Source organism: Neoarius graeffei, chromosome 8 (assembly GCF_027579695.1).
Source record: "Neoarius graeffei isolate fNeoGra1 chromosome 8, fNeoGra1.pri, whole genome shotgun sequence".
Taxonomy (NCBI): domain Eukaryota; kingdom Metazoa; phylum Chordata; class Actinopteri; order Siluriformes; family Ariidae; genus Neoarius; species Neoarius graeffei.
Window position 1 is genome coordinate 59,146,231 of NC_083576.1, and position 16,035 is coordinate 59,162,265.

General features: G+C 37.2%; 1 protein-coding gene across 2 annotated transcripts in view; it reads right to left on the reverse strand.

Annotated features, from left to right (window-relative positions):
- Positions 1 to 6,434: 6,434 nt before the first annotated feature.
- The window catches only part of tlx2 (T cell leukemia homeobox 2), an 18,951-nt gene continuing 9,350 nt past the window's right edge, over positions 6,435 to 16,035 (reverse strand). Inside the window, exons 2-4 of one of the 2 annotated variants that reach the window (XM_060926972.1) lie at positions 15,503 to 15,740; positions 7,307 to 7,487; positions 6,435 to 6,767 (exon numbers count right to left, since the gene is read on the reverse strand). In XM_060926972.1, coding sequence (XP_060782955.1) covers positions 6,756 to 6,767; positions 7,307 to 7,487; positions 15,503 to 15,740 — 431 coding nt within the window. In that variant the 3' untranslated portion in view covers positions 6,435 to 6,755. Of the gene's footprint in view, positions 7,488 to 15,502; positions 15,741 to 16,035 lie in introns of both variants that reach the window. The other variant, XM_060926971.1, reaches the window with a different exon arrangement.

The following is a 16,035-nucleotide window of genomic DNA, read 5'->3' on the forward strand; positions in this document are numbered from 1 at the left end:
GATTACAATATCATTACACATCACAATATACTTACGTTCATTTAACTTACGACCAGATCAGTTTACGACCGGTCAGTCGTAACCAAACGCAGTCGTAAGTCGACGACTACCTGTATGAATTTGCCCATAATACTAACCTACCACAAAATTATAAATATGGCATCTGAAGGTATCTTGACATCCTTGTTCTTTACATATTCATGTCTGGAGGAAAACAATATAGATTCAAAGCTCAAAAATTGTTGGAGCTATGCACTGTGTTGTGATTGGTTCGTGGAGCTGTGTTTGTGTTGTGATTGGCTCGTGGAGCTATGTGCTGTGGCATGACTGGCTTATGGACCTGTGCACTGGCTTGTGACTAAATTGTCTAACAAGTAGAACAAGTTGGGACATTTAACAGTGTGCAGTTATTGTACAGGTGTGAAACAGGTGTTTACCTGTCTTTCTGACATATTTGGGAAATACTGTTATATTTCAATCTTCTTTCATCTTCTGTGCTCAGGGTGGTGGTGGTGGATCCGGAGCCTTTCCTGGGAGCACTGGGTGCGAGGTGGGAATAGATCCTTGATGGGACACTTCTTCACATGTGGGCAAAGTGCGAGGAAACTGGGTAACCCAGAGGAGACCCACCCAGACACAGGGAGACTATATGAATCTCCAGACAGACAGTAACCCAAGCTCAGGTCCATACTGCAGCTGTGAGGTAGGAACACTACCCAGTGCACAACTGTATCTCCTCAAAAATATGTTAGTTTTTACCACTTATTTAAAACCCTTCCCTCAACCCTTACTCTTTACATTCTTTGGGAAAATTAAGTAGGAGGGTCAAACCCCCAAATCCACGCTATAAATTCACAGGTGCCAGCAAGGTTTTGTGCTACAATGAGTCACCAGAACTTCAGTGTGTCTTGCCATAGATTCTTGAAGTCTCTGGTATTGAACTGGATAGATGAACACCATTCTTTCAAAAAATAATACCTTGGTGTTTGGTGATTGGTGTTTTGATGATGGTGTTGGAGTGCACTGTGTAACACATTGCTCCATAGGTGTTCAGTTGGGTTAAGATTTGGTGACTGTTCAGGATTGTTATATGCTGTTCTGTCTCTGTCATTCTCATTGTTTTATTTGAGCAGTTTTTTATTGTGTAACCTTTCATGTGAGCAATTTCATATTGTATTTCTTGATTAAACAATACAGAAATTATGTTCTTATGTTCGAGTGTAGGGCGGCACGGTGGTGTAGTGGTTAGCGCTGTCGCCTCACAGCAAGAAGGTCCGGGTTCGAGCCCCGTGGCCGGCGAGGGCCTTTCTGTGCGGAGTTTGCATGTTCTCCCCGTGTCCGCGTGGGTTTCCTCCGGGTGCTCCGGTTTCCCCCACAGTCCAAAGACATGCAGGTTAGGTTAACTGGTGACTCTAAATTGACCGTAGGTGTGAATGTGAGTGTGAATGGTTGTCTGTGTCTATGTGTCAGCCCTGTGATGACGTGGTGACTTGTCCAGGGTGTACCCTGCCTTTCGCCAGTAGTCAGCTGGGATAGGCTCCAGCTTGCCTGTGAACCTGTAGAACAGGATAAAGCGGCTACAGATGATGAGATGAGATGTTCGAGTGTAAATTACTATATTATCCTTGTTCTTATGTGAAGTGAAATTAATTGACTGCTTACTCACATTTTTCTGAGGTTCTAATGTTGTAATGTTACTCTTTCAAATGTCTTAAAGATGTATGTTTGGCAATGATAGTTAAAACAACAGGGTAAAATTGCTGCAGTGTTTTGGTTTTCTTTTAATTGTTTTTTTTTTTTTTGCCTCAATATACTCCCAATTTATAAACATTAAAAAATAGGACTACACTTTATTTAAAAATACAGTATAGTGTTCCATTATTTTTGACAAGTGATGCTGTATGAACACTGAAAATATTAATGACAGTAACTAGCTTGTAACTCTGCTCCCAGAAAATTACTGTCAGTTTACTGTCATTTATTATTCTTTACAGTGCGTGACAAGCCTTTAATTTCATTCTTCCTTAATTGCTTTTCGACGTTATGAAATCAGTCAATAAAACAATGAGACCAATGTACTATGAGGAGCACAAGGGGTATGATTATATGCTGCACATATTATTATATACTGTAATAAGATCATTTATAATACTTATTAATTTCATGTTACGGGGACAGATAATGACAAAATTATTCTGAGTCGTGTTCTCTAAAGTTAAAACCAGGATCATCTAAAAACTACAAGATGGAGAAAAATCAATCAGCAGTATTGCACTACTGGAGGTTGTGTGATGGTTTTAAATATCTGTATAAAATGCTAGAGTTTGCTGTTACTAAATAATTTGTTACTTGTACTGGCAATGCTATGCTTAGATATCACTATATATTGGAAATAGTAACCGGAGAAGAAAAAAAACCAAAATATACTCTCATTTTTAAAATAGCTTTCCACCACTCTATGTTGAACTCCTGCACTGTCTGTAAATATGAACTTTAGGCTGTTTTGTGTGGTGATTATTTTTTATGGAAAACTGTGAACACCATTGTGTAGACTGTGAAAAATAAAAACACAAAAAAAGAGCAAATCTTCAGCGATAAGGAGAACCTCACAACACCTTTAGCTAAACACAAGAGCAGGTTTTGAAAATAGTGAGCAATAGGTGTGGGTTTTTTCACTCTTTTTTTTTTGTGTGTTGTTGTTGTAAAAGGATCCGAGTCACGTCACAACGGCGGCAGTGAGACAATGAGATAAAAGTCGTTGAGGGTTATAGATGAGGAAATAGGGGTGAAATAGGTAACACCAGGCAGTCTGCTTATACTGACAGCATCTAAACCAGGCAAGACAACATCAAATCTGACTACAAACCCAGAGAAGAGCTTGAGCTAAGGAAGATGAAGTTTGTTTGTTTTTTTCTTTCATTCAGCTGCACAAGTGAATATATGTAACATTGTGAGTTTAGGGAATATGGATACCTTTAAAAAGAATATAAATAATGTTTTTATGCTACAGTTCAGTTTCTCACACACACATATATACATATGAGCTTACAATATTCTGACAGGCTTTAGATGCATTTGATCTACATAAAACATTACTTTCAGCACCTGGTGATGTACTTCATTAATTCATGTTTTGACATCTAAAAGTTTCGAGTTTAATTTCTCTTGACTATCTAGACTCATTGTCCAAATGATTAGTTACTTGTACATATAAAATAACCTATTTCAATTCATCATACAATTAGAAAGCCATTGAATTTTGAATACTGCCATGCACACAGTAAAATTGCAACTGTTGAATTAACACCTCTGGTGTTTATCTGCGTCCAGCTGGACTGTACGTGTTAAGCGATCGCTGGGGATCTTGCTGAGTTCAACATTTCAATCATAGTGCTGGAAAATAAGGAAACATGAAACGTGATACTGGATGGAATATTCTTATAGGGAAATTTCCATGTAAGAGCTTCATTTCCTGGAAGCACTCTTGAGATCATCTGAGGTCATAGCAACTAGTTTAGTATGTTGAAGAAATGTTTTTCTTATGTAAAATTTTATATTGTTAATTTAATTTTATTTACACCATAACTGCAGAAGACCACTGATTATGACTAACATCAGGATATGAAAAGGACTGGACTTTCAAATGAGTTCTCACTGAAGTAACAGGGAATGATAATGTGAAAGGATACAGGCTTTGTGTTTTTCATCATTAAATCGTTTGTTTGTTTGTTTGTTTGTTTGTTTGTTTGTTTGTTTGTTTGTTTGTTTTTTAATGCTGGGGTTTGGAGATGAACAATGAAACGCTTACAAATAATATTTTTTTAAAAAGTGGAGACTTTCAAATGTCTGTTTAGTGTTGGAAGATGTTAAGTCTAATCTGTTGTGTTCTGTTGGATACTAACAAAAAATAAAAATTCAGATATTGTCTTTAAAAGGGTTCTTCAAGGTTTCTTAGCTTTCTAAAGGGGCTCTACTTGGAAGCCTGTTCAAAAAGAAACACTGTTGCTGGGTTCTACACAGAACCATTGAGTTCTAGGTTTTGTTGTTGTTGTTTTCCATAATAATCTATATTAAAATTGAACATTGCAAACATTATCAGGAAGAAGAAAAGAGATCATTGAAAATAAGTTTTTTTTAATCAGACAAACCCCAATTCCAAAAAAGTTGGGACAAAGTGCAAATTGTAAATAAAAATGGAATGCAATGATGTGGAAGTTTAAAAATTCCATATTTTATTCAGAATAGAACATAGATGACATATCAAATGTTTAAACTGAGAAAATGTATCATTTAAAGAGAAAAAATTAGGTGATTTTAAATTTCATGACAACAACACATCTCAAAAAAGTTGGGACAAGGCCATGTTTACCACTGTGAGACATCCCCTTTTCTCTTTACAACAGTCTGTAAACGTCTGGGGACTGAGGAGACAAGTTGCTCAAGTTTAGGGATAGGAATGATAACCCATTCTTGTCTAATGTAGGATTCTAGTTGCTCAACTGTCTTAGGTCTTTTTTGTCTTATCTTCCGTTTTATGATGCGCAAAATGATTTCTATGGGTGAAAGATCTGGACTGCAGGCTGGCCAGTTCAGTACCCGGACCCTTCTTCTACGCAGCCATGATGCTGTAATTGATGCAGTATGTGGTTTGGCATTGTCATGTTGGAAAATGCAAGGTCTTCCCTGAAAGAGACGTCGTCTGGATGGGAGCGTATGTTGCTCTAGAACCTGGATATACCTTTCAGCATTGATGGTGTCTTTCCAGATGTGTAAGCTGCCCATGCCACACGCACTAATGCAACTCCATACCATCAGAGATGCAGGCTTCTGAACTGAGCGCTGATAACAACTTGGGTCGTCCTTCTTCTCTTTAGTCCGAATGACACAGCGTCCCTGATTTCCATAAAGAACTTCAAATTTTGATTCGTCTGACCACAGAACAGTTTTCCACTTTGCCACAGTCCATTTTAAATGAGCCTTGGCCCAGAGAAGATGTCTGCGCTTCTGGATCATGTTTAGATATGGCTTCTTCTTTGAACTATAGTTTTAGCTGGCAATGGTGGATGGCACGGTGAATTGTGTTCACAGATAATGTTCTCTTGGAAATATTCCTGAGCCCATTTTGTGATTTCCAATACAGAAGCATGCCTGTATGTGATGCAGTGCCCTCTAAGGCCCCGAAGATCATAGGCACCCAGTATGGTTTTCCGGCCTTGACCCTTACGCACAGAGATTCTTCCAGATTCTCTGAATCTTTTGATGATATTATGCACTGTAGATGATGATATGTTCAAACTCTTTGCAATTTTACACTGTCGAACTCCTTTCTGATATTGCTCCACTATTTGTCGGCGCAGAATTAGGGGGATTGGTGATCCTCTTCCCATCTTTACTTCTGAGAGCCGCTGCCACTCCAAGATGCTCTTTTTATACCCAGTCATGTTAATGACCTATTGCCAATTGACCTAATGAGTTGCAATTTGGTCCTTCAGCTGTTCCTTTTTTGTACCTTTAACTTTTCCAGGCTCTTATTGCCCCTGTCCCAACTTTTTTGAGATGTGTTGCTGTCATGAAATTTCAAATGAAATTTCAAAATGTCTCACTTTCAACATTTGATATGTTGTCTATGTTCTATTGTGAATACAATATCAGGTTTTTGAGATTTGTAAATTATTGCATTCCATTTTTATTTACAATTTTTGTACTTTGTCCCAACTTTTTTGGAATCGGGGTTGTATTAACCTTTAAACATTTTTGACTGAACTAATTGAGTGAATAAATTGATCAAGATTAAATAGTGTTTAGAAAAGGAGTATCCTAGAAAGCTGGATTATTATTTATTTATTTATTTATTTTTTAATAGAGATAATGCGGACATTTCTATTAAATATAGTCTGTTTTCCAATCTAAGCAGCAGCCTATGATTTATGTTGCTGTGGATTCTCTGCTGTGGGCCACGGACTGCACACCACACACTCCTCTAATCAGTTTACTTCTTCAGCATTTCCTGGGAGAGGCAGCCATGTGTAGTGTGGAGTGTGAAGGCTCATTTGGTGCAGAGAATACAGCGGAGCTTTGCGCCCCTCCTCGTGAGATTAACCCTGATAGCGCTGTGCTGTGGCATCCAGAGAGGAAATGTTTTGTTTTGACTCACTCTTCTTTTCCTTTTTCAATGATAATGCTTGTTTACCAGCACACACATGCACTGGAAGGACGTGGGTCACGGGCAGCAAAACACCTTGCCATATCAGGTTTTAGCCCAACCTCATTCAAAGCCTCCTAGCGACAGACAGTGATAGTGGAAAACATTACAGAGTGAGTGTATTGTTGAGTTCACTTATCAGCTCAATTATCTGTTGGTTTTCATTATCAGTTTTAAGCAAAGCACAGAGGTAGACACAGTAAAAATGTGATTCGAAATGATAGCCTTTTTAGAAGTCACAATCATGTTTAATATAAAACGACTTTTGAATGTCATATCATGAAGAATACACAGGGAGATCTTCTGTAATTGCTTGCAAAGTTCAGGTGAAGAAGAACTCCAGGTCTTCAGTCCCAGTCTACACACAAGAGACGCGGTGAACATGCATCACAAATACATCTTACGGAGCTCAAAGCAAAACAACAAGAACAAACGAGTCAGTGGTTGAGTCGGCCTCGTTGATGCCAGATGGCACGTAGACAAACAGCCGTCTTGATGGGCGAAATTCATCCACGCTTTTGGGTTGGAAGAGACAACAGGATGCCGCCCTCTGTTATACGGGCAGCTGAAGGAAGAGGAGTAAAAACGGAGTGTAAGCGATGAACTAATGACCAGATTCAGGTGGGAGTAACAATATTTATCAGAAAAAAAGGAGTGTGTTGGGTTTCAACCTCCATTACAGTCCATTTGGGAATGAAGAAATGCAACACACTCATTTGTCACTGACCTCCCCCACAATTCTTCCAAGTCAGTATTATCTCATTACAAACAGGAAGCTGATTCCACACCATCATATAAAATAAAGCATTTAAATGACTCAATTTTTTTTCCATATATGACTGGAAGAGAACACAAACAGCAGGACAGAATGACGTGAGATCTGTGCTAGAGCTTGACAAAATAAATATGCTTAATTTATGGCTTAGAACTGAGGATCCTGAAACCAGTCCAAATGTGTGTCTGAGATCCACCCAAATGTTCCCCTAAATTGCGTCTCATAATCCTATTAAACCCTGGCTATAAAATCCTTTCCTTTCTCATTAGCCAATACAAATGGGGAGGTGTGGGTCAGACCACGGAAGCGACAGAGGTGACGGAGGTCACCTTGTTGTCCTCGGCCCACGGCTGGAGGTTCTGCAGAGCGTACAGAGACGAGTTGTGGAGGCAAAGAGGGTCGGGCTGGAGCGGTTGGCTCAGCGTCTTCTGGAAAGCCTCCTGCTGAAGCTGAAGCATTAAACGGTTCGCCTGCTGCCTCTCGGCCTCTCGTTCTTCAGCCGTTTGTCTCCTGAGAGCAGAGACAAATAGAAACCTTAAATAAAAGTTCTAGCACAATGTGCAGTCTTTAAAAATCATGTTTAGATATACTGTGACTCAGCATATCTTTCATAAGTACAGCAGATGTTTGGCAATTAGGCAATGGTGACGAGGTTTTCATGTTTTTTAGAAAGCTGCACAATGAACATGTTTGAATACGAAAGTTTCGTGATTTGTACAAATCTGAAAAACATTGTTTGACATCCTAAACATTTATTTAATACACAATATTCATTTAATAAGCAGTTACCAATGGGTTCTCAAGCTTTTTACAGCCAGTGATCCATTTAACTGTGAAAGAAACTTCATGGACCAGTTCAGCACATTGATTTGATGAATGTAGTCCTTCTATTGAAACATCAGTATCATTATTTGAATATGTACAGGAATACTCTAGCTATTTATTAGAGAGCATTTCTATTCCAACAACAGCGCACATAAGGCCCAAGTTAACGAAATTTATAGCTTAATTGTTTTTGAGTTATTGAGGTGTAGATAACTCAAATGATTTAATAATAAATATAGTACTGTGCAAAAGTCTTGGGCATATGGAAAGAAACATTGGAGAGCAAAGATTATTCAGTAATTAAATATTTGTGTATATATACTATAAAAAGCAAAACTTTGACACACTTGCTTCTGTTTTTGCACGTAACCCCTGACAGACTTTCAGACATTATGTCTACAAAGTGGTCAAATAGGTACAAATGACAAAGCAGAATATTCCCAGTACTTCTGGAAATACTCCAGTACTTTTCCACAAATATTACAATATGTATTTTCTACATATTTTTAGAGACAAAAATATGACATTGTTGCAGTTTGTGTGTGATTGCTGATGTACTTTTTGTTTAGAAACTGTGATAATTTGTTTTCATAGCTTTACTACTGCACTAAAAATGAGATAGATAGTGTAATAGTAAAAGTTAGCAATAAAAATAAGTTGTTGGGTCTTAAAACTATATAGCTACAGACTACGTATGACATATAAGTGTATATAAGCTTATGAACACATCCACAAAAAAATACACAAGTTAATCAAAAGAATTTTAATTTTGAACCAGTTCGCAATTTTGACAACGCACATCGTCAACGGGAAAATACTGGGAGTGACGTCGCTGGAGTGAAATATTCGGAAATATGTCACTCAGATCCATGATGTATTCCATATGAAAAATGCAAGTTTTTCAACACGAGAAGATAAACTTCACACCTTCAAGCCAATGTGTGATTTTCTTTTTACCATATAGACACATTCACAAACAAAAAGTACCCAAATTTATCAAACCAATCCATCGATTGAGTTTATTAAAAAATATGTCACTCAATGTCCCAAATGTCACTCGTATGAAAAATCCACAGTCACTGGATATGAGCAATTGCACGCTCTGACTGGCTATGCTACTACTAGATTATCAGCTCCTATACCGTGAGTAGAGAAAAACAAAATGGTAAAGTGTGTTGCTAAACCAACCAAGGACAAAATAAAAACTCTACAAAGCTCCCAAAAATACAAAAAAGCAACAAAATGTGGAATAAAAGTACTTGATGGTAAGAACATACCTTTTTTAATTTTTCAAGAATTATTACTATAACAATTTTCACAAATTGCTACTGTCATTTTGCTGGTTTGGTGACATTCTAAGCAGAAATGATTTTGTCAGACATTTTGTATAAAGTTTTTATTTATCAAATTTGCAAAAAATAAAAATGCTCTGTTTCTGAAAATCCAGTGAATGTGGATAGACCAAAACAGTCATTCCACTCAATTTTGTCATATATGGCTTATAGCCAACTAGGCGCCTCGCTGGTTATCCGCTCATGTACGACTCGATTTTGTGGAATAACTGTTATATATATATATATATATATATATATATACACACAAGTGTTTTACTGGGAAATATGCCACTCGTATTTTTCATACGAACTACATCCGGGGAATGGAGAACTAAAACCATGACATAAATCTCAGTATGTCACTTGTAAGGAAATTGATGAATTGTTTTGATAAATTTGGGTACTTTTTGTTTGTGAATGTGTCTATATAATAAAACGAAAACCACACATTGGCTTGAAAATGTGAAGTTTATCTTCTCGTGTTGAAAAACTCACATTTTTAGAAGAAGAAGAGGAAATTTATTAATCACACATACACTTGTGCAATTCCTATCTGCATTTAACCCATCTGAAGCAGTGAACACATGCATGCACACACACATGCGCAATGAGCACACACATACCCAGGGCAGTGGGCAAATATGCTAACAGCACCTGGGGAGCAGTTGGGGGTTAGGTTCCTTGCTCAAGGGCACCTCAGTCTAAGGCTGCCCCATGTTAACCTAACCTGCATGTCTTTGAACTGTGGGGAAAACCAGAGCACCCAGAGGAAACCCACACAGACATGGGGAGAACATGCAAGCTCCACACAGAAAGGCCCCGTTGGCTGCTGAGCTTGAACCCAGAACCTTCTTGCTGTGAGGTGACAGTGCTAACCACTACACCGCCATGCTGCCCAATACAAAATACATCCTGGACCTAAGTGATGTATTTCCCGATATTTCACTCCAGTGATGTCACTCCCAGTGTTTTCCCGCTGACTAGACATGCGTTGTCAAAATAACAAACTGGTTCAAAATTAAATTTTTTTTATTAACTTGCATTTTTTTTGTGTGGATGTGTCTATATAGTACTAGAACATTACACAATATAAAGTTTATCTTCTCATGTTGAAAATATTTTCACTTGTTCATTTTGCTCACTCGTGAATTTGTTCACCACTCGAAGATTGATTGATTTTATTTAGTAAAATAATGCACAAAATACATAAATATAGCGTACATTAAGATACACGGATAACACAAGAAAGTGTATAACACTTAAAACACTTTATATGAAGTGTATAACACTTCATATAAAATGGTGCTTAAAAGTTTGTGAACCCTTTAGAATTTTCTATATTTCTGCGTAAATATGACCTAAAACATCATCAGATTTTCACACAAGTCCTAAAAGTAGATAAAGAGAACCCAGTTAAACAAATGAGATGAAAATATTATAGTTGGTCATTTATTTATTGAGGAAAATGATCCAATATTACATATCTGTGAGTGGCAAAAGTATGTGAACCTCTAGGATTAGCAGTTAATTTGAAGGTGAAATTAGAGTCAGGTGTTTTCAATCAATGGGATGACAGTCAGGTGTGAGTGGGCACCCTGTTTTATTTAAAGAACAGGGATCTATCAAAGTCTGATCTTCACAACACATGTTTGTGGAAGTGTTTCATGGCACAAACAAAGGAGATTTCTGAGGACCTCAGAAAAAGTGTTGTTGATGCTCATCAGCCTGGAAAAGGTCACAAAACCATCTCTAAAGAGTTTGGACTCCACCAATCCACAGTCAGACAGATTGTGTACAAATGGAGGAAATTCAAGACCATTGTTACCCTCCCCAGGAGTGGTCAACCAACAAAGATCACTCCAAGAACAAGGCATGTAGTAGTCGGCGAGGTCACAAAGGACCCCAGGGTAACTTCTAATCAACTGAAGGCCTCTCTCACATTGGCTAATGTTAATGTTCATGAGTCCACCATAAGGAGAACACTGAACAACAATGGTGTGCATGGCAGGGTTGCAAGGAGAAAGCCACTGCTCTCCAAAAAGAACATTGCTGCTCATCTGCAGTTTGCTAAAGATCATGTGGACAAGCCAGAAGGCTATTGGGAAAATGTTTTGTGGGCGGATGAGACCAAAATAGAACTTTATGGTTTCAATGAGAAGTGTTATGTTTGGAGAAAGGAAAACACTGCATTCCAGCATAAGAACCTTATCCCATCTGTGAAACCTGGTGGTGATAGTATCATGGTTTGGGCCTGTTTTGCTGCATCTGGGCCAGGACGGCTTGCCATCATTGATGGAACAATGAATTCTAAATTATACCAGTGAATTCTAAAGGAAAATGTCAGGACATCTGTCCATGAACTGAATCTCAAGAGAAGGTGGGTCATGCAACAAGACAACAACCCTAAGCACACAAGTCGTTCTACCAAAGATTGGTTAAACAAGCATAAAGTTAATGTTTTGGAATGGCCAAGTCAAAGTCCTGACCTTAATCCAATCAAAATGTTGTGGAAGGACCTGAAGTGAGCAGTTCATGTGAGGAAATTCACCAACATCCCAGAGTTGAAGCTGTTCTATACGGAGGAATGGGCTAAAATTCCTCCAAGTCGTTGTGCAGGACTGATCACAGCTACCGGAAACATTTAGTTGCAGTTATTGCTGCACAAGGGGGTCACACCAGATACTGAAAGCAAAGGTTCACATACTTTTGCCACTCACAGATATGTAATATTGGATCATTTTCCTCAATAAATAAATGACCAAGTAAAATATTTTTGTCTCATTTGTTTAACTGGGTTCTCTTTATCTACTTTTAGGACTTGTGTGGAAATCTGATGATGTTTTCGGTCATATTTATGCAGAAATATAGAAAATTCTAAAGGGTTCACAAACTTTCAAGCACCACTGTAAATAAATTTATCAAGATAAACTTTGTGTGCCTGTGTAATATCACACACACACACACACACACACACACACACACACACACACACACACACACACACCCTTGTATACAGAATATATTTTTGGTTAGAGGTTTGAATTAAAAAAGCATATCAAGTATTTATATTTTGAATAAAAATTTAGTTTTTCTCATCAGCCTTTTGTTTGAAATGATCACATGTAACAAGCTTCACCAAAATCCTGACTTCAAATGAAACTGAAAAATGAATGTTATTCTCTAAGCTGATGAAGGATTTCTGAAGCATTATGCAAAGTCCATATTTAGAATTGAATATATCTATTGTAGGTGTCTGCAGAAAGCTATTTCAACAAAACATTTGACATAGACATTTCCTGGCTTGTTTTAGATCCTGTTTGTACATGTTATGGAGACACTTCATATACGCCAAACCATTTTCTTGTAGTGTGGGAATAAAAACGATGGGAAATAGTTATGGCATAAACAAACATAAGTACATAGAGGACATTAACATGTTGAAAACATGCTGTGGTGTGTACTTTGGTGGACTTAGAGAAGATTGGCAATAATTCTACCCATGATCAACATCAGAAAAGCTATACAGGTACCGATGTGACATACATAGGGTCGAACCCAAGATAAGCACTTCTCATATACTGTAAATAATTTAGAAACTGCCTGCTGGGAGGTGCTTCCAAAGAAAATGCTGATATAAAATATTGCAATATCAATGCAGTTTCCATTAAGCAAGTGTTATAGTGAATTTGATGGCAGTACATTACCCAAAAACGTTGCTTATTCTTATTCAGATATGACAAAACTAGTAAATGTAGCTTAATTTTTAAGCTCTTATATTTCTGACTGTGAGAGTAAGAGAGCAATTACCTCTAATGAAACTTTATCTTTTGAATATTTCAGCAGCACAGATTGCCAGTTTGGGAAGCAGAAACAAGATGGAGTTTAGTGATACAGATACAGGATATAGAACACATATTATCTTTGTCTGATAAAAGCATGTTTTAAATTTTAAACTATAACACAAGAATATTTTTGGATTTATATCATTAACATTTTTTTTTATTTCAAGCGATCAAAAGCACCAAAGTGTTTTTGTTTTGTTTTGTTTTGTTTTTTTAAACCATGAGACACAAAATGCCCTTTCCAATGAATCTCACTCTTGACCTGGTGCAAAAAAACCCCCACAAACATTTAGTGCCAACAGGAGATCAGTCTGATCAGGCCCAAATTTTAACAAATGACTCCAATCTAAAAGCCATGGTTCTTTATTATATATTAGTTCATATAATATCATATAACAAGCCATGTATTTAGTATAATTATATAGCATATATCAAAGACATAATATATACCACATATTTGTTGTTACTGTTAATATCTATTCCATGTATTTGCTCCACATATCTGAATAGGAAAAAAAAAACCTCTTACAGTAATTTCACAAATACCTTGTAAGGTGAAAAGAAGTTATCACATTTCCCTATATGTAAGATAAATTCATATTATATGGCCTACTAATTTCACCTAAGTAGCCAACAACTGATCCCACTAATGTCTAAATGAAATAGAGAAGGATATATTATTGAGTTGACACATCAAAATGGCTTTAATCAATTTTAATGCTTTAAAGGCCATGACTAAGCTTCATTATAAATGCATCAGCTTCAGCAGCAGCTCGCCTGCCCATTGTAGCTCGTTGATAAAAACCAAGGTAAGTCAGCCTGCCCTTAATTAGATTGCACACTCATTTGTCCTAAAAGAGCCAACAGCAACAGGTTGATTGGATTAAAGCGAAAGGATGGACATACACTCAATTATTCAGACCTATGGGCTCCATAATGCACTAGAAAGCAAGTTTCAGTGTAAGCTTTTAAGAGCTGCAGCACTTCTGCTTGGTCGAGGAAATTGGTGTCCAAAGAAAATGAAGGGAAAACATTTAGCAGAGCTAAGCAAAACCAAAGTGCTTTTTTTTTTTTAAACCATGAGACACGAAATGCCCTTTTCAATGAATCTCACTCTTGGCAAGAGAGCTGTCTGGCTTGGTGCAAAAAAACCCCGCAAACATTTAGTGCCAACAGGGGATCAGTCTGATCAGGCCCAAATTTTAACAAATGACTCCAATCTAAAAGCCATGGTTCTTTATTGTTCTCATTACATAGGCTACATTTGTATCCTGCAGCACTTTTCTCATATGTCAAATTAAATTTTAAAGCTGCACTTTGTTTTTTTTAAAGTGTTTTTCTGCCCCCTACATCTATTTCATTGCACATGTTTAGGCCAACACTTCTTCATGTAACCTAGTGAGACACATTCAAATATTTGGCTCTAATGTTCACAAACAAAACAAAAACAGTATATCCAAACTTTCAATACATCATCTAGGGATTTGTCTATTTGCCTGTCTAATAACAGCATGCTTATCACTTTTAGATTTATAATTCGATTTATATGATTGATAATCATGTATTATTTTATGTACTATGCTTTGAATAGGGAAAAGAGGTGTTTGTTTCATATAAAATTTACCATTGTTAGAGAAAGCAAAACAGGGCGAAACAGTTGTAAATGCGCTTTCATATCCAAAACTGTAAAATCATCCTCTCACTTATTCTTTATGCTTGACTGTTCTAACATGTTCTACATTCTTCCCTAATGCTTCTTTCTGTTCAAGAAATAGTAATGGGTTAGTGCTGCTCGGTGTAGCTGAATTCAGTGAGCAAATATTTGACAGCTTAAATAAAGTTTAGCTGACATTCAGTTATTTTTGTATTTGTGAGTGTGTTTAGGATGTGGCTGAATATGTTTTTCTGAAAAAGATAAGCATTATACTACTACTACTACTACTACTACTACTACTACTAATAATAATAATAATAATAATAATAATAATAGTAATAATCCTGGCTCAAACTAGGGGTGAGGGTGAAGCAGCGCGGTGTAAAACTTATTGCTTTTCTCATAAAAACAAACTTCAGATATATGTGAAAAATGAAAAGGTTGCCTCAATAAATACCATACGAAATATCTACTAAACTGACCAGTTTTGTTCCCTGCAACACATTTTGCACTGTGTTAACCTCCTTCATAATTGTCCAGAGGAAACATGAAACTAGCACTGAAAAAAGAGAGAAAATAGAGAAGTGTACGATGACCAGAGGCAATTTTATTTGCTCAGAAGGCTTATAGCATTGTGTTGTAGGGTGTCTGGTAAATCTTTTACTTGTAGCAGTAGGCTGCTTTTAGTAATAAGGTTTTATGCATTCCATTTAGAATATCATGACATTTTTAACATTTAGTTTTCTCACTGTTTCATTCATTCATTCATTCATTCATTCATTCATTTTGTACAAACTGTGCTGAGTAATAGTCAGTGCTGTTCATTTGCCTGGAAGAGTTGGGTTGAATGAATGAATGAAAGTTACGCACCTCCATTTGGTTCTGCGGTTCTGGAACCAGGTCTTGACCTGTGCATCCGTCATCTTGAGTGCTTTAGCGAGTGTTGCACGCTCCGCGGATGCCAAATACTTCTGCCGGTGAAAGCGTTTCTCCAGCTCGCAGATTTGCACGCGACTAAATGATGTGCGTGGCTTTTTCCGCTTGGGCGGTGTGCGGTTCTGGTATGGGTGACCGATCCGCCGTGTTACCGAGAACGGAGAGAGAGCAGCTGTAAAACATGGACAACACAGATATGCAGTGTTTAAAACCTCACAGATGTGCAGTGTTTAAAACCTCACAGATGTATGCAGCGTTAAAACCACAGATGTGCAGCATTAAAAAATATCAGAGATTTTTGCAGTGTTAAAACCACACAGATATGCAGTGTTACAAATTTCACAGATGTGCAGCATTAATACCTCACAGATGTGCAGCATTAAAACCTCACAGATGTACAGTATTAAAATTATCACAGATGTGCAGTGTTAAAAATATCAGAGATATACAATGTTAAAAATATCACA